This window comes from Perognathus longimembris, chromosome 14 (genome assembly GCF_023159225.1).
Source record: "Perognathus longimembris pacificus isolate PPM17 chromosome 14, ASM2315922v1, whole genome shotgun sequence".
In the NCBI taxonomy this organism is placed as follows: domain Eukaryota; kingdom Metazoa; phylum Chordata; class Mammalia; order Rodentia; family Heteromyidae; genus Perognathus; species Perognathus longimembris.
Window position 1 is genome coordinate 44,253,446 of NC_063174.1, and position 26,762 is coordinate 44,280,207.

Here is a 26,762-nt window from a genome sequence, read left to right on the forward strand (position 1 = left end):
TCATGTGAGTTGACCGCAAGGACAACTGTGTTCCAGTTAAACACCCTTTACAATCACAAGGTGCCCATGCCACAATTTAGGAAACACTTGGCTGGACCAAGTCTTTGATACAGCTGAGGATTTTCTTATGATGAATTCAACTAGACTTTTGTTGGTTGGATTTGTTTGTTCACGAGGAATAGAGTTTGTTCCTGGCTAAGGGACATCTTCTTCTTTGAAGCAAGGTAATAACTAGCATTGTGCACCATTGTGCTCATCATAAAACCAGTGAACAGGTGCTCTGATGGAGCCCATGGTAGACTACCCAAAGTTCCAAGTAAGAAGCAGCTACTTGTCTACTTTTCAGAAATTACATTCACTGCTTCTTCTGGGTTGGTTTTGTGTGTGTGTGTGTGTGTGTGTGTGTGTGTGTGTGTGTGTGTGTGTTCAAGTAGTTGTACATAGGGATTTCAATTCAATGTCAGTTTATAAGTACAATGCATCTTGATCAGTGTCATCATTCTCCCCCATCTATCCCATCCCCTCAATTTTCCTACATCATTTTTTTCTTTGGTGATGGTCCTGAGGCTTGAATTTAGTGCCTGGGCACTGACCTTGAACATTTTTGGTCAAGGCTAGCACTCTACTACTTGAACCACAGCACCACTTCTGACTTTTTCTGAGTAGTTTACTGGAGGTAAGAATCTCACCAACTTTCTTGCCTGGGTTGGCTTTGAACTGTGATCCTCAGACCTGAGCCTCTTGAGTAGCTAGGATGACAGCATAACCCACCAGTACCTGCCTCTTCCATTTTCACATGTATACATTGAATATTATGACTGTACTTGCCTACCTTTCCTTTTCTCACTCATCTACTCTCCTCCCCTTAGACTCATCCTCCCACCGACAAAAATTCCAGCTTTCTAGTATTTATTTTGTTAAACTGTAAGATAGCTGTTGAAGGGAGTTAAAACATTGGAATCTTCCCTATAATGGGAGTCTGAGGGTCAGGGGGTGGCAGTTCCCTGTCTCTCCACGAGTCCACCACTCAGAGACAGTCTTAAGTAAAAAGATGGATTTATTGGGGAAGTAAGAAAAACCCTACTGACTGGCCAGGCCGCAGCCCAGAGTTGGGATGCTGGAACTGCCTCGCCCGAGTTGCGCTCAGGGCCGAGTTATAAAGGCCAAGGCCACATGGTCAAGCTGGCCACACACAGGTGGCCAATGAGGTCACAACATCTATAGAGTATGCCAAGTCACATGCAGGTAGCCAATGGAGTTACAACCTGTTATATAGTATCTGCTTGAACCAACCTATCATTCTAGTTAGAATTGGCGTGCGGATTTGGGGGGGGGTACTGTTTATAGTGAGGGGGAATCTTCCCCACTTCTGAGCAGACATGGTGGGGCCCTCAACTCTGAAGCTCAGGAGCAGGGGAGATAGTGGAGATGGAGTCAGCCTCTGCCCTCTTTCGATGGCCAGATCTGACCTCCATGTTACATTCCCCTACATATACTATCCTTTTGTGTGTGTGTGTGTGTATGTGTGTGTGTGTGTGTGTGTATGTATGTATGAGTGTGCATGTATATGTATAACCTTGTATATGAAATTGCTGGCTTATTAGAACTAACTACCTCAGCTAGGTGGGTCAGCGTCTGTCCTTAGAAACCAGGTCACTAATACAACTGGGTGCCGCTGTATTTTATGGCTATCATAAAGCACACACAACATTCTCTAGGTCTGTGGTATCTCTTAACTGTTCAGTTGTGAGCCATTCTGCAGTTTTCATCAAGTTTTTAAGCATTGTGCTTTTATACATTGTCCTCAATCGACAGACAGACCAATGTGTCAGCCCCTCTTTCCCCCCTTTTCAAGAAGCAAGAAAGGAAGCAACCTAGTATCTATTGCTCAATATTAATATGCAAGGTCTCCTACTGATCCTGCCATCCCTCATCTCACTCAATCCTCAGTCATGGAAAGAGTATTACTTTCTCTACTTTTCAAATAAGGAAACGGGGGAATGAAGGAGGAGGTAACAAACAGTACATCACTTTGACAATAAATAGAAAAAAATTTAAAAAAAAACAAGGAAAAGCTCAAATAGTTTGAGAAATTTTTCTCAAAGTTCTTACAAGAATTAGAATTCAATACCAGCTTTAAAAATATTGTTATTTTTTCTTTCTTCTTTAACTTTATTTCATTCACAGGAGATGCCACTTAGTGTTTTCCAACATTAAATGCTTCACATCCTTCCCTTTCAAATAATGCAAAAGTCATATACTCTACAATCAACTGAAGTATTGATAAAATGTGTTGTAAGCTACTGTGCTATGCCATCAACAGTTGCTCTGATGAGAGCTTCTGAAACATGTCTTTTGTATATTTTTGTCCTCTTTATAAATTTATTGTAAAGGTGGTATACAGAGGGGTTACAGTTTCATAAGTGAGGTAATCAGTACATTTCTTTTTGAACAGTATCACGCCTTCCCGCACTTTCTCCCAGTTTTTCCCTCCTGATCTCCCTCACAAGTTGTATACTTCATTTTCAAAAATGTCTAGTGAGTATCATGGCTGCATTTCTTTACCCTTTATCCCACCATTTCTGTGCTCCCCTCTTACCCTTCCCCAAACAGATAAACTTACAAACAAAAAGTACAGAAAACAAAAACAGCAACAAAAGAGAAACAAAAGACAAACCCTCTTGATTCCACTTTTTCAAGTTCATCTTATTTTTAACCTCAATGTCCCCATCTCTTTTGGCTTTTTCTAGAACTGGAGATTTGTATCTTGGGTATTGTGCTTGGTAGGCAAGCACATAATCTTAACATGTGAACCATGCTTGTATCTCACTCTTCCTTTAAAATGAGAATTTCCCCTCAATAGTCTGTAAGAGATGAGGATTGCTATGTTCATCATTAAGTCACCTTCTAATTTATTTCCACTGAGTTTTATAAATACTTTTTTTCAGAAATGAGAAATCTGCCTTAGGCTTCCTTTGCCCAAGCAGTATAGTTTGTTAAATTGGAAAGGAAAGAGCTTGAAAAAAATCAATGTCTTTTAAATAGGTAAGTAAGAAAAAAATATGTATAGGCATTTGAGTATGTAAAATGTTAGCACTCAAAGATAAATTTTGTCTATGTGACCCAATGATAGCAAATATCACAATGTGCTGATGTGGCTCCAGGCCACATGATTTTTGCATGTGCCATGAGTTAGGGTGTTATTAATTTTTGGGTTCAGGGTCCTGCACAGGCTCAGAAAAACCAGGTCATCTTCCTGTTTGAAGTACTCAATGCTGTAGGAGTCACTGACATGTAGCCCTAATCTTCTTTCCTTTCTTTCTTCCCTCCCTCTACAGGTCTTTCCTCTGGAGTCCTGGGAGGTGGGTTATGAGCAGGACTGCCTCTGGCTGGCACCATGAAGCCTGAGTCTGTTTCTGCTCTACACTGGGCCCTGCTCCGCCCCAGTGTTCTGCTGCTTGCTGCTGCCCTTCCGGAAGCCCACCACTGCTAGGAGGTAGAGAGCTTCAGGACTGGTCCTTGGCCTGTGTCTCACCTATCTCATTTCTCCTCCATTACGGCACCCAGCCCTGTTCTGGGCCTTCCTAGCTAGGGCTTTCAGTGGTCTGCCGGGAGGAGTACATTGCTGAAGGCTTTGCCCTCTCCAGTGCTCCTCTGTTTCTCCTCCTCCTCGAATCAAGGCCTCTGGATCCACATGGATAGCTGAGATCTTGTCTTGGAGAAAGACGCTTTGTACTCACTCCAGGCTGCCTCACTACCTGGCTTGGCTTTTCCCCGGGTTTGCTTCTTCTGCCTCTTTATCAGATTTCTTGCTCTTTTGCCTATCTGGGACTGTCTTGCTCTCTTTCCTCTGTCCTCATCCTTCCAATATTTGTGTGTGCAGCTCCTTCCTGTTATATGCTCTCTGTCTCCCACTCCGTCTTGTCTTCCTGTCTCCTTTCCATCGCCAAAGGGAGATCCTCCCTTGGAGGGACTGTTTCCTGGCCTGTGTGTGCCTCCAGGCCCCGACTAAGCAGCCACAATGAGCTTCACCTTCCACTCGGCTTTCTTCACCTTGAAGGTGAGCGTCCTGCTGGGGTCCCTGCTGGGCCTCTGCCTGGGCCTGGAGTTCATGGGCCTCCCCAACCAGTGGGCACGTTACCTGCGCTGGGATGCCAGCACGCGCAGTGACCTGAGCTTCCAGTTCAAAACCAATGTCTCAACGGGGCTGCTCCTCTACTTGGATGATGGTGGCGTCTGTGACTTTCTCTGCCTGTCGCTGGTGGATGGCCGCGTGCAGCTCCGCTTCAGCATGGATTGCGCGGAGACGGCGGTGCTGTCCAACAAGCAGGTGAACGACAGTAGCTGGCATTTCCTCATGGTGAGCCGTGACCGCCTGCGCACAGTGCTGGTGCTTGATGGTGAGGGCCAGTCCGGGGAGCTGCAAGCCCAGCGGCCCTACATGGATGTGGTCAGTGACTTGTTCCTGGGTGGAGTCCCTTCCGACATTCGACCTCCTGCCCTGACTCTGGATGGAGTACAGGCCATGCCCGGCTTCAAGGGATTAATCCTGGATCTCAAGTATGGCAACTCAGAGCCTCGGCTCTTGGGGAGCCAAGGCGTCCAGTTGGAAGCTGAGGGACCTTGTGGTGAGCGTCCTTGTGAAAATGGCGGGATCTGCTTCCTCTTGGATGGCCACCCTACCTGCGACTGTTCTACCACTGGCTACGGTGGCACGCTCTGCTCAGAAGGTAAGACCTCCTCCCTTCCCCTTCTCCTGCAGGATCCTACCCATTGCATTGGGTGCTGGCCTCGAGGCCTGACGGAAGCCAGCTTTATGTGAAAGTGCATCTTTCTAGCTGTATGTTAGATCATGGAGCCCCTTTCCCTGAGGAGGTGGTGGAAATCTTTGCTTCTTGTCCCATCTCAGCAGGAAGAGAGTCCTGGCTTCTCAGTCATAGGCCACCTGCAGCTCTGTTCTCAAGTCACAGAGCTAGAGGGAGTAGACTGCTGGCAGAGTCTGTGCATCAGATTAGTTCCTTTTCCCAGCAGAGCTCAGTGGGATGGTCACAGGGCAAGAAATGAGATAGACTCAGCCAGCCAAGGGGTTATCTCTGTACCTCCTGACTCTTTGAGACTTGGATTCTGAGGGGTGTCCTCATGTCCTCCTTCTATGGGCCCAATAGGAATGAAGGTGGATGGGCTATAGGGTTTGTGCATGGTCTGATTTTAAAGCTTTCCAGATGATTCCAATGTGCAATCAAGGTGAAGAACCAGCTGGTTCAAGGGTTGAGGAAGACCAGGGGGTGGGGTGAGGCAAGTGACTCATTCCTGACTCCCAGGTTCTCTTCATTCAGGTAAGGCCCCCACCATCTGTGGTTTGTAATTAACATTTGTGTTTGCAGATATCCCTTAAAGTGGTTCCAGAATAGTCCAACCCACGAAGCAGGTTGTGGTTGATGTAAACTACAGCTCTTAGTAACATATATGTTTGGGTGTATCTATGAATGAAAACAAAACTTATTCCACAGGTGGCTCATTTTGAAGACTAAGACATGCTGGAGGTGGTGCTGGAGACCTCCTTGTAGGTTGTGCATGGGTTAGTGTGGACGTGTTCCCTCGGGCTCTTCTTCCTTCCTCTACTGGAGAAGCATGCTTACTGTCCTGTGGGTGGGCTGTTGAAAAGGGAAATGCCAGACATACACATTGTCCCCCTTAGGGCTCTTAATTTTGTTTTCCCACTGATCACATCGGGGGGGTGGAGAAAAGGAGCAGAGGCAACTTCACTCCAAAATACCACTGGGAGAATGTGGTTATTGAAATAATTTTCATAAGCAGGTGTCTTTTGACACTGACTGATTTCCAAAGCTACTTGGCTTTGGAGAAAGTTCTACCGGAAGACGCTGACACAATCACTTGTTTTCTAAGTTGCCCAAAGGATCTGTTCTGTTCTGAGAACTTGTGGTTGAAAGCTGGCATTCTTCCTTTCTAGGGACCAGGGTGTTTGCAAGTGTGTTGTTAACTTGCTGATTATCCCTGATTGCTTTTCTTGTGTTTAAAAAGAACTCATTTCCTCCGGGCAGGTTTGAATCAGCACTTTTTTTTTTTTTTTTTGCAGGAAGAATCTCTATGCCATATATGTATATATATATATACCATTTGTCTTCTCTCTCCTTCTTATGTATTTTTGTAGCATGTGTTTTTTTTCCAGTATCCAGTGGAATTTCTTCAGAACAGATTGTGTGCAGTCAGTATTTTAATAGCTAAAGGCAATGTGTGTGTTTTAATAATGGTTCTTCCCGCAAGGTTCAGATCATCTCTTGGCTATGGATTGATAACTATTTGTAGTAGACAAATACAGAGTGTAATTCATTTATCCTCCTGATACATAAGTAGAGTCAATAAGCTCGGTTATAACTGTGACATTTGGCTGGCCTGGAATGGAGCAGTGCAAAGGTTGAGGCAACAGTTTACTATTGAGAACTTGGAGCCAGCTGATAGTAGGGATTGTTATGAGGTCTAATCAATCACAATAATGTATCACAGACTAATCGAGAATAACTGTTGCCTCCACACATAGTTAAGTTTTAGAGAGTAAGTGAGAAAATTCACCTGTAAAATGTTAAGGGGGAAAAAAATCATAGCATCTGCTAAGTATCAAGTAGTTGGACACAAAATAAGACAAATAGGCTAAACAAGCACTTGCCTGTTTTCCTAAAGGTGAGATGAAATGGTAGTGAGAATACAGCCACCACCTCCCCCTTCCATTGCATGTCATAGAACTGAAACCACAGGACTTAGTCCCAGCAGTGGGTCCTATGTATCAAACATCTGATGGCTCTGATTGGCAGAATGGGCCCTTCCATGTGGTGATGTGACAGTTGCATCTGCCATGGGATCATATTTAACCTCCTGATTTACCAGTTTGGAGAGCAGGGAGAGAGGTGAGCAGGCTAGTGCCACCTCACATAGATTTGGTTGGGGTCTGTTGGAAGCATCCTTGGCGGTCCATTTGCTTAATAGGCTGCCTGGAGTGTTGCTATTTGCTTGGTCTGCTTGTGTCTCTGTGCCTTCATGGCTCAAAAGGTGTCCATGCTGTACCTCAGGAAGCATGCTCAGATAGACCTATCCTTTGAAAATGGAATGGGCAATTCTGATTCCCTACTGGGAAGATCCAGAAGATACCAAAGGTACTTGATGTGAGAGATCTAGGCCTAGGGGTAAGAGATAACAGATAAGTACCATTAGAGATGGCTGCACAGTGGATTCCACACTGATCTCATGTGGGAAAACTTCATTCCAGGATTCCCAACCTAATTAACAGCCACAATGAGCATTCTGGGTACATAATGGATGCAGAAAGGAGGTCCAAGATTTTTACTTTTAGTTATGTTGTTTATAAACAAAACGCTTTGGTGCTCAACTAGAAACAAATAGAATAAGCGCAGGCGCTAGCACTTATTTAAAACTATATAGGCTCAGGCCTGATGTATAGCATCTTCATGTTGCTTTTTGTTTGACTCTTCCTTGAAGTTTTCCTGGCCAGTGAAGGGATTATCTCCTTGTCAGGGAAAAGTCTCCTCATAGGTCATAGAGAGTTTGTTAGTTACTCAGAATGAGTTTAAACTTGATTATTTTTAAAGGCATTCTTAGTTATGAATGCACACATATTGAATTTCTCAGCAACCTTCTGGTTGTAAAGCATCGATTCGCTGCCAAGGTATATAAATTTCAGTCCCAGTTTCCTTGAACAGTTCATTTAACATGAAGTCAGCCTGTTGCAAGGGAGGGTGGAGCCAAGGAACAATGGAGAAAGCCTCATGGTTATCTCTCCTCCTGAATCTCATGACACAGACCCACCTGCGACATAGATATGTCTGTATGTATCTCCTTTGGGTGATCACACTTCGGGTTAATGCCATCCAATTCCATTGTTAAAAAAGAGAGAGGGAGGGAGCAGTTGGCTTGTTGCTGGTTGCTTTTCTTGTGCTGACTTGGGTATCCACCCAGATCAGAAGCCACTTGCCTTGAGTCTCAGCTGCTACATCTGCCAAGTTTTGGGACCCTGTCGTGAGGTACAGCGGGGATCACCTGTGATAGGGACCAGGCCTTACCACAAGCACACTAGTGACCATCCATGCCCCATCCCTATTGCTATTCAGCTTGGTTTGATGGATGGCTCATCACTGCTCTGTGGCCTTCCTATGCCTCCCTGAAAGAAAATTTCAATTACTCTTCTTTTTATTGAGGATTATGGGACTCTTCCCCCATCTCTCAAAGCCAGAATGAGGGTGGGATAGCATACACCAAGAGGAGACTGCTTGCCCATTGGCATTTTTGGAATGCCCAGAGACATCAGGCATGTCATTAAGGTACTGGCGATGCTCTACTTGGATCTTCTGGGGAGGCGAGGCATTTGCGTAAAACTACAGCTGCCCTCCCTCCTTCTCCTCAGCGTATTCTGCCAGAAGTATAACGTGAAGCATTGTCCTAACCTGTGTCAGCTCTGAAGGTTTTGGAAAGACAGGGCCATGGGGGAGGTTGGGAGTAATCAGAGGGTGTAACAGAATCATTCCCAAGCACTTCTCCCTGGTGTGGAGAAGGTAGAACTGAAGCAAAGCTTTACAGTATACACAAAGAAGGGACTGCAGCTCTGGAGCTTTGACTCCCCACCTAGCATTCAGATTTTAGACAGGATCAGCTCCATCTCTCTACCAGCCCAGCCAGCCAGTCAGCAGGGGCTGTTGCTAACCAGAGCTTGAATAGGGGTCTGATTGCTCCTTTTTCCCTCCTCTCCTCCTGATTACCAAGTGAGATTTCCTGGGTATGCTGTATGCTAAATGGTAGAACAGCCGCCTGCCACTTGCTCCAATTATCCCTCTTTTTAACTGCGGAGGGAAGAACAATTTTTTCTAATCTCCCCCCTCCCATAACATCTCTGCATCCTTTAAAGAAATAAGACCCCTCTTCCTTGTTCTTCAGTGTTAGTGAGAGCAGTTTTTTTTTTTTTTTTCTCTTTGCAGAGACTGCACACCAGCTGCAAGGCTGCAAAAGGGGGCGGGCAGTTGGGTAATGATTTGGTCCACATTCAGTGAGGTTGAGGGTCAGGCAGGCATTTTGCCAGGAGCCTTGGAGTGGCACGTGTGAACTCACATTTGCATTTGGTAATGAGATACCACAGGCTCAGTACTGGGGGCTAATTATTTTCAAGGCCTCTATCTCCCTTTGCAGGCTGCCCTGGGATGATAGTTTCTAGTTCCTGGGGCAGCTGTCCATCAGCTGGGTCCCCTCCCACTTTTTCAAGGCAGAAGAGGTGGGGGGGGGTAGGCTACAGACTGCATCTGGGGGATGGGACTCACCTGCTGTCCCCTCATCCTTGCCTGCCCTCCTTCTATTACCCTGTGCTGTCTGGCTCTGCAGTGAGATGCCAGAAATGGAACTGGAGCGAGAGGCTTTGGGCAGGGCTCTGTCCAAGGGCTGGATGTACTTCCTGGGACAAAATAATAGTGATGTGGTTATCACCATTGCTATTTTTGAATGCCACCATATGCCTGACATTCTGGTGCAGTTGTATTTATCTTATCCTCACTAGGCTTTTATGAGGTGGTTATCATGAAGTGACCCCATTATACAGATGAAGCACCTGAAGAGCCGAGAAATGTGGGATTGGAACCAAGTTTAGCATGCTGGCTCAGAATATGACTGCTGGAATGGAAAGGATCTGGATTTAAATTTGGGCTAGCCCATTTACAGACTGTGTATCTTCCTAGAAGGATTTTGACATTTTGATCTCTTTATTAATAACAGTAGTAATAGCAACAGCAGCTAACAGTCACAGAGCACTTGTTTCCTCCAGGTTGTTCTAATTGCTTGGCATGTGTTTGCATTTGTTAACCCCTAACCCAACCCCAAAACACTATTACTGTTCTACTTTGTAGGTAGGGAGAATGAGGGGTAAGAGATTAGCTCACTTGTCCAAGATCACGTAGATAATGAGGCAAAAGCAGGTTGCCCGTTTAACCTAATGTTTGTCTTTTGGAGCCCCCCACTCTTGCCTGTTATCTTGCCTCTCAATCGAGTAGGGAGAATAACAATCAGACCTTATGGAGTCCTTGGGAACACTAAATGAGACAAAATACACAAGATTGTTTTCCTAGTCTCTAGGAAGAGCAGGGTCTGCCTGCCTGTGGCCCCTTGATCTCCTGGCCCCTGTGAGAATGGGCTTCACAGATTGGGTGCTTGCTTCCCTTTGGGCCACAACCACCTCTAACTCTTCTCTTTGCCTCAGCGAGAAAGGTGGCAGAGGACGGGAGTTGGCAGAAGGTGTAAAATCCAAATAGCAGCTGACAGTGGTTTGACTGCTGGAACACATCCACCATTCATCTTCTGCAAAGGTGTGGTGGTGTGTTCCCCACAGGCAGGCAGGCAGGGCAGGAAGGCCTTTGCCATCCCACCCAATAGGAGGGATGACCTAGATCCTGAGGTGCTCCTGAATCCATCATGGGTAAAGGGCATAGGGGAAAACATTAAGTGCTGCCTGTTTGGCAAGTGTCTCTGGGAGGAATGGAGTGTCCCCATGCCCAATATGGCCTTTTCCTTCTGCTCTTGGCTTCCTTCAATTAACACAAATGGCCTGTATCTCCACTGCAAAATGGACGGTTGTGTCTCTGGATGTGTACGATAAGCAAAATGTCAGACTCCTTGTGCAGAAGGTTATCAGCTGGGCTGGCCCCAGGGGACTTGCTCCTTCCAGTAAAAGAGAGCAGGAGAGAACATGAAAATGGATGAAATGAGTATTCAATTCCCACCCACAAGATCTTGGTTTGCAGTGAAGTGATTGGGAACTGGACCCAAGGGTCTCAAGGCAGTCGGAGCTCAGCTGTGGCACACAGAGGAGCATCGCTGGAGGGGATGGCCTCTTTACACATACCTTTGGTTTCCCAGGTACCAGGAAATGCCTAATAACCCACGCAGGGTTGAATCACTCGGTCTCCATCTGGATCTTTGCACTTCTTTTTCTCTTTACATGTAACAAAACCAGCCTTCCTTTCTCTATGTTTATTCTGTTCTTTTCTCGTGTGTGTGTGTGTGTGTGTGTCCCATGCAAATGATTAGAGAAGTGGATTTACAATGGAATTAAATGTTTCTCATTTGCATAAATCTCTTCTAAGGCCCTCTATCTAATTATCTATTTGTAAATTTTAAAAAGACTTCCCAATATTGTAAGCTCCAATCTCCCTGCTGTGAATCCACCTCTGTGAAGAAGATCCATTGATGTCTGGTGACAACAGCATTGCTCTGGGCATCTCTGTGATTCCCTTGAAACAGTGACCCTTCACCACAGACACATTTTTCTAACTTGTGACCCACAGAGGTACATGAGTCCTGGCTGGGCAGTGTGGGAGGGTGAAAGGCATATAAGAACACATATTGGAAGTTACGGTGGAAGAAGGGACTTTGGGATATCCAGGGGTTAAAGAGAGGAAGTGTTTGGAAATGCCAGCTATAGATTCAGAGACTGAGTTGAGATCGCAATGGAGGGATAGCTCCAATTTCCTCATGAGATTTGTTTCCAGCTAAAGTCAAGATGTTTGCTTTGCTTCACTCACTGGGGACTATGCCTACAGTAGGTGACAGGCCGTTCCTGGCTGAGAGGGACAAAGCGTGGTTGCACAGGCCTGTCTCTATGATCTATTTGAGAAGTAGCACTGCCAGTGGGTTGTCATTACTGCTGCTGTTTTCCAGAAATTGGTGTCTTTGGGTGACCTATTTAAGAGCAATACGGGGCCTCCTTTAAGTGTGTCATTGTCTGTAACGGCTCTCAGCCCTCGACTGCTGTCCACGATGTTCCTAAGTAATGTATTTCCTGAAGTTGTCTTTTTCTTGTAAACCCAGGAGCCAGTAGATTTTAAAACAAACTGACCTCAGAGTCACCCAAGTAAACTATCCAGGTCTACTTGGTGATAAACTCTCCTTTGCATTTAGTTCTAGAAATGGTAGAGGCTTTCAACTCTCTAGAGGAGAAACATTATAATGTAAGGCCTATAGGAGTTAGGCCTACAGAGGTGGAGATGGGAAGAAGGCAAGGCATGAACTTAAAGCACCTAAAGTTCCTGGTTCCAGTTTCCTAGTGATGAGACGCATTTAGGATCCTTTGTTTGTTTGTTTGTTTGTTTTCTTTTGTTCCTGTCTCGGGATTTGAACTCAGGGACTAGGCACTGTCTATAAGCATTTGTGCTCAAGGCTAGTGCTCTAGTCTTAACTCTATTTCTGGCTTTTTTTTTGTGATTAATTGGAGATAATAGTCTCATGGACTTTTTTGTTTTTTTTGTCTGGGCTGGCTTTGAACTGCAATCCTTAGACCTCAGCCTCCTGAGTAGTTAGGATTATAGATGTGAGCCACTGTTACCTGGCAGGATCCATTTTTTTTTTTTTTTTTTGGCCAGTCCTGGTCCTTGGACTCAGGGCCTGAGCACTGTCCCTGGCTTCTTTTTTGCTCAAGGCTAGCACTCTGCCACTTGAGCCACAGCGCCACTTCTGGCCGTTTTCTGTATATGTGGTGCTGGGGAATCAAACCTAGGGCCTCATGTACCCGAGGCAGGCACTCTTGCCACTAGGCTATATCCCCAGCCCCAGGATCCATTTTTTTGTTGTTATGTTTTAGGTACAATGTACAATATCTTTGGAGCTAAGAAAATGGCTTCCCAGAACTTTTCTTTCAAGTTTCTTTATGAGATGCTATTTCTCCCATCCTTTGCTGACATTTTTGCCTCTCATCTGCCAGCTTGGGTTCGCCTACTGGTGCTCTGTTTACCCATGAGTAGACCTTAGAAGAAAGATTCTGTCTTTATTGGGACTGAAGTCTCTGTTGTGTAGCACAAGGTGTATTTCAGTCATCCCCACAACCGTTCCTGCAGGTACAATTGTAAATGTGTTACCTGGAGCCTCTGATTGACTTAATAAGGCCTTCAGATAAAGATGAGGAACTACTTATCAATAGAGATAATCTGGAGAGCGGAGCTGAAATCCTTGATGTGTGGCCCAAAAAGTGGGGAAAAGATTCACTAGACTTAGAGGACTCACTAGACTTAGAGATTGCCAAATACTCATAGTGTCTTCCTTTCATCTCATTTTCTCATGCCTCTTCCCTTTCTCAATGGTGCCCTGTCTGTTGCATGCTTAGTCTTGGATAGTGAAGGGATAGGCACAGGGTTAGGTCCAAGAGTAAGCCCCTGACCCATGGAATCCCTGAAATAATTCCCCTCTCACAATATATTTTCTGTGTCTGGGTCAGGAAAGACAAAGCTGTAATTTAGGTAGCCACGATGCGCTGCGATCCCTGCTGAGTTTTGGGGAGATACTGAAATTTGAGGGGCCTCTGGGGCCAGAGGAATATGTGTGTGAAGTACAGATCCTATGACCTTGGTAGCACATTTGTATTGCCTTCTGGCCATCCTCCACTGTACGAGATGACCCTTAGAGAAGAAAACAAAAACAAACAACACAAACTCAACCTAGTTACTGAGTGCGGTGGCTCCTAGCTAGTTAAGAGGCTGAAAACTGGAGAATCACAAAGGCCAGCTGAGGTGGAAAAGACCCCGAGACTCCATCTCCATGCAGGAAAACTGGACGCGGTGGAGCTCTCCTTGATTCCAGTGCTATCAAGAGGGTGAAGCTTAAGCACCCCCCTGTGCAAAAAGCAAGAACCTATACTAGTTGGGCACTGTGGCTCATGCCTGTAATCTTAGCTACTCAAGAGGCTGGGCTCTGAGGAGTGTGATTTGAAGCCAGCCTGGGCAGGAAGGCCCATGAGATTTCTATCTCCAATTAACCACCAGAAAAAACAGAGGTGGTACTGTGGCTCAAAATGGTAGAATGCTAGCCTTGAGCACAAAAGCTCAGGGACAGCCCCAAGGACATGAGTTCAAGCCCCACAACTCTCACCTAACCCCAACCTATCCTAAAACTAACTAGTGAGTTCTGGTTATTCTGACTTGCTGGTATGAGGTCACGTGAGCTCAAGGATCTGAGTGTAACACCCTCAAAACCACAATGAAGAGAGAAAGAAGAGAAGAGAAAAGAAAAGGAAAGAAATGTAGTAGTCAACCATGATGATAGTGAGGACTTGGTACTTTTCTGGGCAGCCTGATAGATTTCTGATGAATGTTGAACATCAAAGAGTGCTGACCCATATCAGGCTAAAGTCTGCTTTCCAGTGACTTCTTCATCATTCTTCATGCTATTTAAAATGATCTGACCTTAGCAATATGGATGAGGGGAATCTGTGTGTGTGTGTGTGTGTGTGTGTGTGTGTGTGTGTGTGTGTGTGTACATTTCTGGATGGTTATGTAGGAATGAACTTTTGTGTCAAGGTAAAGCTTGTGGGAATTCTATAATATGGCACTAACAACAAATACCATAGAGTTATTTAGAATCAACTACTCGTGTTTAATGTTAACAACAGTGGGAGGAATTGACGTGGGAAAGGTTTTTGATGTAAACGTGTGATTCATGCCCCTATCATTTCATTCCTGGGGCACTTATATTGAGAAAGACTCATCCTTGTGCCCACTTCTGGCTGTGTCGTCTGCCTCATTTCCTCTCCCATCATCATATCTTCTGCTCTCAGCTTGGTTTTAACATCTCTGAATATCCGAAGGCCCTCCCCACCCCACTGGAAATCACCAAATTGCTACGTAATAAGAGAAGTTCTGAAGGGAATGCAGTGGTGTAGAGGAGATGAGGAATTGGATTGGACTTAATTGACAAGCCCAACCTGGTGGATGAGGTCAGATGTACCAACAACAACTAAAAGTGGAGAGCTTTCTAAAAGCCTGGCAGGATGTATTATATATTAAAAAAAAAACCAAAAAAACAAAAACCAACAACAAGGGGATGAGAAGAAGCAGAATCGAGTATAGCTGCTCCCGGAAGCTGTCTTTGGAAGGATGCACACGCTCTTATTTAGAAATGCTTCCTTTGCTGCCAGGTTGCCCTGGGTGTCCTATGTTTTTGGCACTGTTGGGCTGAAGTCCCCCATGGAGAAGTCTTAGACTGGGCTAAAAGATGTTGCTTTCACATTGTCATGGTCTGGAAAGCCACCAAGTCAGTTTTCTCCTGTACCCTAAAGGGAGGGGTGAGGCTGGTCTTGGCTCTTGGCCACCTCCATTGACAATCATTTTCCTGACACAGCAACAAAGCAAAGGGAACTCATCTCATATAACTGTGTGGTTTTAAATAGCATACATACATACATATATATATATATATATATATATATAACCAAAGCTCATGGACATCATTTTGAGTTCAAGTAGTGAAGTTCAATTTTCACCAGCCCAGGCTCCATGGACCACAGACTTGTGCTGGGAAATGGGTGTGGGCCATCTCACCCAGTCATGGTCACGTGGGGCAGAGTTGCTGTGGATACTCTTGGCTGTTGGCTCATCTCAACGTTGAGTTTCCAGCCTTGTGTTAATGCAGAGTGGTGCTATTTTTCCCCCCACATGTATAACCAATGGCTGCACTTTAATGTGTCTCTTGGCTCCTGTTGGCTTTCCTATCTTTAATGCATGCTCTGGTGGCTCAGCTGCATTTTCCACTTCCTGGTGCTAGAAGGTATACAAGGAAGTACTCTCCTAGGAGACTATAAAGGAAACTGTAATTCCAAAATTGGGGTGGGGGGGTCTGCTTCCACATTTTTTGCTTTGTCTCTACTGGAGCTTGAATTCAAGTCCTGGATGCTGTCCTTTAGCTTTGACACTCAAGGTTGGTGCTCTACCACTTGAGCTGTAGCTCCACTTCTGTCTTTTTTGATTGTTAATTGTAGATAAGCGTCTCATGGACTTTCCTCTCCCAGATGACTTTAAACCACGATCCTCATAACTCAGACTCCTGAGTAGCTAAAATATAAGCTACCATCACCTGGCTCTCTCTTGCCCTTTGTTAGTACCATACAAGTCTTGTTGATGAAAAGTCATGTTATGTCGAAAAGTAGGTGCTCAAAAAGTGTTTGTTGCCTTAATAACACATACTGTGTTTAGGGCATGTTCATATTTTATATACGAGTATGTGTCTATTCTTCCGTGTGTGTTCATTAACATGATGGACGGATGAATGCAAGGTTCCCAGGAATGTGATCTTAATAACATCTGTTGAATGTATTAATCAGCAGTCAGCCATCACCTGGGACTGCTTGGCCACCCTTGGCAATGCGCTCTCTCTTTCAGTGGGAGAAGCAGTGTGTTTACGGTGGTACAGTTTTTATTGGCTCTGCATTAGGCACATACACATTCCACTTGGTTTGATCTGCTTGCAGATGAGCGAAAGAGACTTTGGTTGTTGTTTACAAACCAATGGTTTCCTGTCACAATTATAGGCAGCAGCCAGCCTGGGATCATGTAAACGCTTGTGAAAATGGCTGTTTGAGGCAAGCATGTTGTTGTCACTAGAGATGGAGTGGGCCCATTAGCTCCCGTGAATTCCCTAGAGAGAGTGAGGCTCACTGGGGACAGGATAATTGTCCTCGGATTTGGAAAAAGCTGCCATAGGGAGAGGGAGTGGCTACCTGGGAGGAATGAGAGCTACGGAGGGAGAATTTTCTGATGGGCAGAACTGTGCCGAGCTCTGTTGCTTGGAGGAGGGCAACAGGGGCTGTTTAGTGCAGGGAATAGTGTGCGCAAACCTTCAGTTCAAGGACTTCATGGTTCTGGGGTATCTCTGCAGCTAAACCAAACCTCTCCTTGTTTGATCATGTAGATCTTCTGCCTTTCAGGAAGGTATGTACTACTATTCTCGAGGTAAATGGCTTCCAAAATGGGATGCATGCAAGTCCATTCTTTGAGGACACAGAAAGGAAACAAAATGCACCGTTAACTTTTATGCAAGTCATTTATGCATAAAACATACATCTATTGGGAGAAGACTCAAATTATGTTTTAATGAGGAATTTTTGCTCATAAAGATTTTGGAGGCCATTGAAATCTACATTTGCCTCTCTTTAATTGGCTAGTGAATCCTTACCAAGCCCCTGTTTCAGGGCTTGTGGCCTCAGGTGGAGGCTGATTCTAAAATGTTCCTGATGCCAGCAGTGCTGGCAAATGTGTCTTCAGCCTTGTGTGTTGTGGTCCTGGTTGATCTGGCCAGGTGGTTCTGAGGGCGCCATGGAAAGGTCTTGTCATATCTCATCTTTGAAGAGCCCATTCTGGTGAGAATTGGTAATATTATTAGCTTGCTACTAGGATCTCAGAATTGCTTTCAGTGTAAAATCATGGTAGGAATATTTCTAGAACAAATATAGATTCCATATGAGACATGTGCATATAAAATAGAGATTAGAAGTATGTATATAAAGAAGAATTATTTTTAAAGTCCTTCATGAAGCATTCCTCTATGCAAAACCATCTGTTTGTTGAAACAGGCCTTCAATTTATTAGACTAAGTTCATCAGATACTAAGTAAATGGCTATTTCATATTATTCTGGCCCTGGCCCTTGAGGATCTTAATGGTCTGGTTTAGAAGCAAATCAGGCAGAGGTACAACACACATTACACTTGTATAATACCAGGGAGAAAGTTGTGTAGTTTAAAAGACAGTGTCCTTTCAACTTGTGTATATGGTGTGTGTGTGTGTGTGTGTGTGTGTGTGTGCGTGCGTGCATGCGTGCACACACGTGTGCATATGCTTGAGCATGCTTGGAGGGGAACTCAGGGAGGGAGGAAGCTTCATAGAGGAAGTGTTGGGGCAGAACTTGGAAATTTTAATTGGCACACTAGGAGGAAAGGGCATTCGGGAATCAGTGGGACACTATTTGCAGGAGTTTACAGTAGCTAATGTGGCTGGACTGAAGGATTAAGGCCAGGAGGAGAGTATTAAGAGAAGCAGCTAGGCATGGAAGTCTTAAATGCTTTGTAAAGGGCTTGAACATTATTTTTCCTCTCATAATTGGGAGGCTTTGGAAGTTTTGCACTTTAGTAGTGACAGAGTCAAAGGTGAATTTTAGAAAGATGGTTCAAGCCAGTGTGCATGGTGGATTGGTGATTAGATGGCTTCAAGCACAGAGGCCAGATGAAGGCAACCGTATGGTTTCAGTGAGAGCAGAGTGCATCAAGGAGTAGTGATGGGAGAGGGGCCAGCTAGAGGGATGGCAAGGAAGGGAACTTCATGCTTGCATAGGCATTGAGTGCGGTTTTGGGTGAGGTCTGCCAGACTCTGCTGTGTGTTGGCTGTGCAAACTTGGGCACAGGACTTCACATCTGCTTCATTTTCAATTCTGTGGAATGGGATAATAGTGCTCATTATTTAGCATGATAATGAACTTTAAATGAGATCATGCCTGTAGAGAGACTAGAACAATGCCTGGCACAAAGGGAGCATGAAGTGCTATTGATTATTGCTACTATTATCATCACTATTACTATTATTACTATACTATTATTATGACTATTGACAAGCAGAAGGTGAAGCTTCGGCAGCATGCACTGAATATATAGCCCAGGGAGCCACAGACATGGGGTGAAAGTGAGGCAGGGCTAGTATATTTGGCCATGTACTTCTCTCTCTCCAGGGCCTGTAGGATCCCTAGAGGAGACGTACAGAAGCAGGTAGGCACAATGGTTGACTCCAGGACAGGAAGTATGAAAAGGGCTATTGTCCGAGAAGAAGGGAAGCTTAGATGTAAATGAAGAGGTTCAAGGAAGGCATATAGTTGAGGGAAGCAGCCACCTAAACTCTGATCTTTGAGAACCTTAATAGTTATGATCCTCAGGGGGAAAGGAATCTGTAAGATACACTCAAGCCATCCATCATCTGTAGGATACACTCACTCCATTAGTCATCTGCAGAGGGACACGTAGAAGGAAACCACAAACAATGGAAAGGTCTTTTAAAAATTTGTCACTTGTGAATAAGTGGATGAATTTACTTCACACCAGGCATGCCTTTGAATGTAATAAACAGACATCAAAAGTGAGGGATAATCTCACTGGGGTTTGAACTCTGGGCTTGCATTTGCTAAGCAGGCACTCATCATTGACGCACATCTCCAGCCCTGGTTTTTGCTAGCTGTTTTTGAGACAGTCTTGTTGCTTGCCTGGGCACACACCTGATTGTAATCTACCAGGCAGGCTTCCTGGTAGCTAGGCTAACAGGGGCCTGCCACTGCATCCAGGTCTTAAGAAGAAGCATCATGAACTTGTTTTTCTGCCTAGGCTGGCTTTGAACTATGATTCCCAACAACAGTCAGCCTCCCAAGTAGCTTGGATGAAAGGCATGAGTTACCTGTACCTAGCTTTCATTGAACTTCCTTTTAGCTTCAACTAAACAAGAGATTTGTCTGGTTGAAAATATTTCTCTGAATCAAAATATAAGCCTCATAGTTAGGGGCCAAACTTGAGGGTTTTGGACCTGATAGTTTCTGTCTCTCAGACTATCTAGATTCCATGGGAATCAGCGACTCAAAGATCTGAAATAAAGTAACTTATCTAAAGATCAGCAAATGTGGGTTCTTATTAAAACCTTGTACTTCTTTGAATCACACATGAAATGCTATGGCTAAGATTTTCCTGGAGTCAGGCACTGAGCTCTTGGGGATACCAGTACTATAAAGCTCCGCTCAATGCCACACAGCCTCTCCTTGGATTGGGGGCAGGATTCCTCTATCTCTGGTCCCTGTGGTCTGAAAGACCTTGAGGTAGGCTGTACCCTAAAGATGCTAGAAGCCCTGATTCTGCTAGCAATGGAAATGCTGATAATTAATTCACTTGTGCTTGCTTTATTTCTGCCCAGGGGTAGGGCGTTTGGAAAGGAAGCAAAATACTTTATTAAGGAAGTTGAGATTAGGGTGCTGGCTTGCTGTTCTTCTCCTGTCTCGGGCTCTCCAGGGCTGGGGGCTGGGGCTGTGCCTATGTTCCCAGTGCTTGCACTGCATTTCAGTTTTCCAGGAATTTCAGGACACAGGATTTTTTTTTTTCACCCAGCTGTGTTGTGTGTTGCTGTTCAGCAATCTGAAGTTGCTTATCCAGCGCAAGTCAGAATGGGGGAGCCTAGGGAAGAGGGGAAACGCCTTCCAATATTTTTCTAAGTAGACAAAATTGAGGTGTTAAGCACCCAGCCAGCATGTGACTAGAACTAAGAAATGGAGCCTATGTGGGCACGCATGCTCACAGTGACATTTGCTTTGAGGCCTTGTGGTGTTATTTGAACCAGTGTCTCCTGCTACCATGAGTCTTGTTGGGAGCTCACTGTGGGTCAGGAGAGGCCCTGGAGGAAAGAGTGGTGAGCAAGACTGGTTGGTACATCTCCAGGCAATTAAAAAGTGGAGGGAGATATTGAAGGAGTAAACTATGGTTTCTGTGGGCTCAGTCCCTCTCCATCCCCAGCAGAACAAAGACTAGAACAAAGACTCATGTTTAGGGGGGCTCATTATCATATTCCAGTGCTTTTTCTGGACTCACAAGTCTCCAGTCATGTCCCTTAGCTTGAATCTATGCAACCAATAAGCCGAGAACCTACATGGAGTTTAGCTTAGTACCAACCTCTAAATATATTCCTGAGTAGGCCTAAATGATGCATAATTATTATTTGTGCCAGTACTGGGACATGGCAGCTCAAGCTTTTGTGTTCAAGGCTGAGTTCTACCATTCAAGTCATACCACATGGTGTGACACACAGTACTTCTGGCTTTTTGAGTTTCTCAGATTGGGCTGCCCTGGCTAGCTTCAAACCTGGATCCTTAGATCTCACCCTCTTGTGTAGCTAGCTGGATTATGGGCATGAACCACTGATGCCCAGATTCAATGATGTATTTTGATTTTTTCAATGATGTATTTGATTTGGGGGAAAGCATAGGACTTATCACCTGTTTCTTTTGGGTTGGCTACATGTATTATTTATGGGGATTAGCAAATTCTCATGAAGTCCTTCCTATGTGCTTGGAGCTGGTCTAAGTACATTCATACTTCTCTCAATCACTCTCACTAAGGGGGAGGTTATTTCATTTTTTCCTCAAGATGAGAAAACTGGATTGTAGAAAGAAAGCAGTCCTATCTGCCTTTGGGAAGAGACTTGGAAGTTGGTTGATGTGGAGTCTGAGTTCTTAATATCTCTCTCTCTCTCTCTCTCTCTCTCTCTCTCCACCAGCTTGGTATTAGAGGATGGTCTTTGCAGCCATTGATGACCCAAGTCTCTTGAGCGACCTAACTAGAATATAGGGATATTGCCATTTTTCACTGATCTTTTTTTGACCTACACCTTCTCTTTCCCATGAATTTTGCTCTACTTTGATTTGGATTCAGCTACATGTTCTGAAAGAGATATCCAAGCTGCCTTGGACCACCCCTACCATTTGTGGCTATCTTATTCTATTCCATGTACCATAATGGAAGTATCTCTGAATCTTGGACTGCTTGGGCTAGAATCTCATAGTCTCTGCATCTTTTTAAACCCATAGACCTCCAGTAATTTTCTGGATGGTCTCTGGTCTGCATAGGCTTACTATTCAAGAAACTTTTTTCAAGCTTTCATGAAAATCATTATCATCTATTAAGTTACAAAATAAATATTGTTTCAACTTGCTTATCATCTCCAACATACATGCTTCATTACCAGATGCCCTTCTCGAGCATCACAGTGTAACCTACTTTTATGAAACTTGCCCTAAAGAGAGAGGCGAGATAACTCCTAAGAAGTGTCTCATCTCATAGTGCCTGTAACTCCCAACCTGGCATCTATTTACCCTGTATCACACTGCAAAAAGATAAATGGCTAAGGAGAAGTGATTGATTCAATAGAATGTAGGGTACACAATCAGTAGTGATCAAAATAGCTTTTGTGCTGGGTTTGATGGCACTTGCCTCTAATCCTAGTGCTAAAGAAGCTGAGGAAGGTGGACCAAGAGTTTGTAGACAGGTTGGGCTACATAGGGAGTTCCAAGCTAGCTTGAATACAGAGTGCCATCAAGCCAAACCAAACAAAACAGCTTCTGGTGACTATCTTCTATGAGCTTACAATGAGCAGGTAATATATTTTGCCCTGAAAAACTGATTTCAATGAGTGTTAAGATGGAAAGAATAGATTGAAAGGAGAAAAAACAATTACAAGGTAGTCAGGTAGGAGGCTTCCTTGAGGAAGTGAAATTTGAAAATGGGAAGGGAAGGAACAGGGAAAAAGTGACAGAGCAGAGCTGTGTATAACACTCGTTCAACGGAGGACAAGCTTGATTAGTCTAATAACCTTGGCAATAACTGTATCCTTCACTCAAAAACTTTTGGGGGAAGTGACACTGTGGCTCAAAGTGGTAGAGCACTAGCCTTGAGCTAAAGAGATCAGAGACAGCAGCCAGGCCTTGAGTTCAAAACCCATGACTGACAAAAAGAAAAAAAAAAAGATATACATACTTTGGGTGGAGTATGTGGCCTTGGTAGAGTGCTTGTCTAGCATACATGAAGCCTTGGGTTTGATTCTCATCAGCACATATACAGAAAAAGCTGGAAGTGGCACTGTGCTCAAGTGGTAGAGTGCTAGCCTTGAGCAAAGAGAAGCCAAGGACAGTGCTCAGGCCCTGAGTTCAAGCACCAGGACTGGAAAAAAAGTTGTTTGAGATATGGCTGATGGGTAATGATGAATGCTGGATGGATAGATGAATGGATGAATGAATGGAAGGAAGAATGGATGGATGTGTGACTGTCTAGGAATTGGGGAAAGAAGAACCTTCCAGACTGATGGGATCAGGGCAACTGACTTTGGATGATCACATGAACATCTCCCTCTAGAATTCAGAATCCAGGAGGTGAGGCCTTGGGAAATAGAATTTCTATCTAAAAGGATACTCTCAGATGGAAAAGCAGGAGATGACAGGCTGATGAGGTATGAAAGCTATAGCTAGTGTAATCTACTATAAGCCTAAAGAAACTTATTCCTCAAATAGCAGCACAGTGTGGCTCCCCCCCACAGCTCAAAGATCAGCTTGAACATTTCCAAACAACTGGCCTGTCTACCTAGCACTCAAGATCTTGCTCCTGTCCTCCCAAGGCTTCCCCTTGCCACAAGAGTTTTCTTGGTAGTTGAGGAGGAATGATAAATGTAAGTTCTTCAGCTACTGTTTCCAGGGACCTTCATAGTCCAGGACATCTAAATAATTCTTAAGTTTAGAGGAAGGAGTGAGGGTAAATATCTGAGGCTGGAAAATCAGCTTGATTGCCAAGAACCTTGGCTTTCTGAGTGTTAAGGCTAATAGTTATTGTGTTTCAGCCATATAGCTAGCATTAGCTTCTATTTCTGATGGGAGCTCCCAACGAGTCCCCAATCTACCCTCAGCCCTGTAGTACAAAGGCACACAAGGGGCCACAATGAAATAATAGCATTTGCCAAGAAAATAAGAAGAATAAATACAATGCTGTGTACTTTGTGTGAAGTCACAAGCGATTTTTAAAAATTCCAAGAATACACCCTTTTATTTAAGGGCATTAAAATGCTTTATCTTTTTAAGAAAACCCATCATAGTATCCATTTTATTTTGATTATTGGAAATATAAGAATGCAGGTAGTCTTCACTAATTTCCAGAATTGCCTTATCATTCTTTAAATATGATACAGAGAAATAAAATGAAAATTACTAACCCAGGAACCATTCTTACTAGGAGGAGAGTATTTGTGTAACTTTATTCATTTTTTATTAGAAAAAAATAAACCCCTCTGAAACTTCTGAGATCACACAACTTATTTTTATTCAGCATTTATCAAGATGTTTTGATCACACAGTTTGATCCTAAGACTTTGTAACTGTACACTGGCATAATCAGAATTAGACAAATCCTGGGATATGCTTATCAAGGATGCATTTTACTCAAAAACAAAATGTGAGGCTCATGTAATTTCTTAATCTATTTTTTAGTCAAACTATCTCTTTTTTCGAATTCATTTTTATTTTATTGAATTATTTTTAACAAGATCAGTTTGCTCCATGCGTATTCTATCATAAAGATTTGATTTATCGATCAGTGATTTATATGTGAGTATATGCCTATCAAATTTTACCCAGCTAGCTGCTACCATGTGACTGTTCTTTTCTGGCCATTATTTCTACCATATCCAATTTTCTCATGTCAAATTTACAGGTCTAAATTTTGTCAAGAATCTTTGATTCTTCCTTCAATTTTTTTAAGTGAATAACAAATTTCACTATGTGCATTTTTAGCTACTGTCAGTTCTATTTTGTATTATTTTTCCCCCTCTGACAGATCTAATTTTTTTCCAGGTCAATTTCTACAGTATAAAGAGCCTCATCTTCCTATTATGGAAATCAATCCCTTTTCTGATAAGTTCTCAGTAGGTCCAAATCATACTCGAAGGGTCAACATATCCTGCATTGAGACAGGTGACCTGGAAAGATTAAGAAACCTCTTTGAGGTCATACATAAAGCTAGGGACACACTTTAGAACATACACATTCCACACTTAAGAATGTAAAATGAAGATGTTCTTGCAGATATACCTTCCTCCTTCTAACTTCGCCTTCTGACTCCTTTTCAGAGCTAACACAATTCCTACCGATTTGACCTCCCTAAGAAATGGCAGCTGGGCCCCAGTTCCAAGCGTTTTGGCTTCTCCTTGTTTCCTGGCATAGGCCTGCCTTAGGCTGTGTGTGCACTGGGGTGACATGATTTACAAACAAGCAGGACCAAAAAAGGGAGGAAAAAAATCCTTTCTTGTGGAAAATTAGGTCAGTGGCAGACCCGAGGAGGGGAGGGAATGCATGCCTTGTCCTCCGGATCCTTCAGTTCACCCCCTTGCCAGAAGCTATGAGGGCAGAAGCCTGTGGTGTGTTAGGAACAGACATCTGGTTTGGGGGTGGGGGTAGGCAGCAGGGACCAAGCTCATGCTCTTACAGGGATGACTGTGAATCTGAGAGCCCGCTGCTACCCAGCCATATAGACCTCCCTCCCTACCACCACCCCCATCTCGAATGTATTTGTCTGGATTACTCTAAGGGGGATATTAGTGTTGTCTAATAATGGCCTCAGATTTATCAAGGGATTTGTTTGATTAATTCCAAAGCACAGGGCAACAGATAGATTAGAGCTCAGCTTGTGCAAGTACCCCCACCCCCATTCTCTGCCCTCACTTGAGCTGGGGGAAGTCTACCCTCTCCTCTGTGGTCCAGATGGTCAAAGCTCTAACTTTAAGGATCCCTCCCCTCAATGTGGGACAGTTAAGATCATTGTCTGCTGCTCCCAAATATGACTGAGTGTCCAGGAATGCAGGTAATTCTCCAGATCCATTCTGGGTTCCCTGTGCAAAACAAGCCCTGCAGATTGAGCCACTGGATTCTTCTTTCCTTGTTGTTACCACCATATTCTTATTCCTGTTTCTTTTCCCCCACCCAGATCTTCCAGTCAGGGCACTGGGAAGAAATCAAAATCTGGTGTGTGGATGACCTGCATGAAGGTCCAAGAGTGTGGATGTTAAATCTCCTCTTCTGGAGTTATATTTTCTCCTCTGTGTCACATAGCATCCGATGTGACACTATAACACTGGTCACAATTACAATTAACTTTTTTTTCTGATTATTATGGTCTATTTCCAAGACAAACTTTTACTCCATATCTGATGATGTCACAATACTATTCCTGGGACATAGGTAATGTGCAATGCATGTGTATCAGTCAGTGAACCTGTAGACCGAAAAGGATGGGCTCTGACTGGCAGACAGGCTTCTGCTTTGTAAATTCTCAGTTTCTCCATTAACCTCTCAGAAACAAAGCCCATTTTGTTTTTATTGTTTTAAAACCATTTTCCATTATAGTAACACAAATGTTACAAGATAAAAATGATCATTGACAGTAATTATAACCTCAAAGGTTTTTTTTTAATTGATATAATTCTTTGCAGAGATTCCATCCTCCTCTGATTTGATCTCTGGGGTTCCTAGTAGTAGAATGCCTTTCCTTGGGTGTCTGAGATCCCTTGAGAGGGGCTTCCAGAATCATGTTAAGCCTCTTGGAATAGGACAGGTATATGTTAGAAGGCTGTCTGTATGGTCCCAGTCTTTTAGGTCCAGAACATCATAATGCCTGTTTCCTTGCAAGGGGGGAGAAATCAACTTTGCTTATTTTATGAAAGGGAGAGATAGGGAAGCCTATTGGGCAAACAGAAAAGGTAGTGAGGGCTTAGGAGCCAGAGAGTTTTCTAATAGAGCTATTTGTTTTCTTGTAGGGTTCCCTAGATTGCTAGAAACTCATTCTTTCAGCATGAAGACACTTTGGGAAGCATACAATTGAATGTGAACTTGAGCCAATATGCAACACGCTTCTTAAGCCCAGGCCAGGTAGTGTTAAACCCAACATTTCCCAGTCAAAAGGGAAGTGTGGTATCTGGCAGGTGGTTAGGCATTTTACACGCATTTGCCTCTTTTGATACTCTTGAAAACTCTGTCATTTGATATAATGTTGTCCATTTTGCAGAAGTTCTGTCACTTATCCAGTAAGAGGAGGTCAGTAAAAATTAGTGATTTCAAATTAAACCAAAGATAAAGGCTCATCATGAGAACAAAAGAAAGAGAGGATAAAGGCTTATGTAAATGATAAACCTTTCCAACTCTTCTGAGAACCTTGAAGCAAGCCTTTCTCAAATTACATTTCATGGAAACTAGCTGTTCTATGAGAGGAGGGTGTTCAGTGGTCCAAAGAACAAGATGGTCTATGGACAATATCCTCTTTTGGACTTCAATGTATATTATTCTAGGATGCCTGTCTGAAGTGTTGTGGCATTTGGTTATCTTTTCCAA

General features: G+C 43.9%; 1 protein-coding gene across 7 annotated transcripts in view; it reads left to right on the plus strand.

Moving 5' to 3' along the window:
* Positions 1 to 4,021: 4,021 nt before the first annotated feature.
* Nrxn3 (neurexin 3) overlaps positions 4,022 to 26,762 on the plus strand; it is a 1,433,525-nt gene continuing 1,410,784 nt past the window's right edge. For all 7 annotated transcript variants that reach the window (XM_048362219.1, XM_048362221.1, XM_048362224.1 and 4 more), the window contains exon 1: positions 4,022 to 4,730. In XM_048362219.1, the coding sequence (XP_048218176.1) occupies positions 4,022 to 4,730 (709 nt within the window). The remainder of the gene's footprint in view (positions 4,731 to 26,762) is intronic.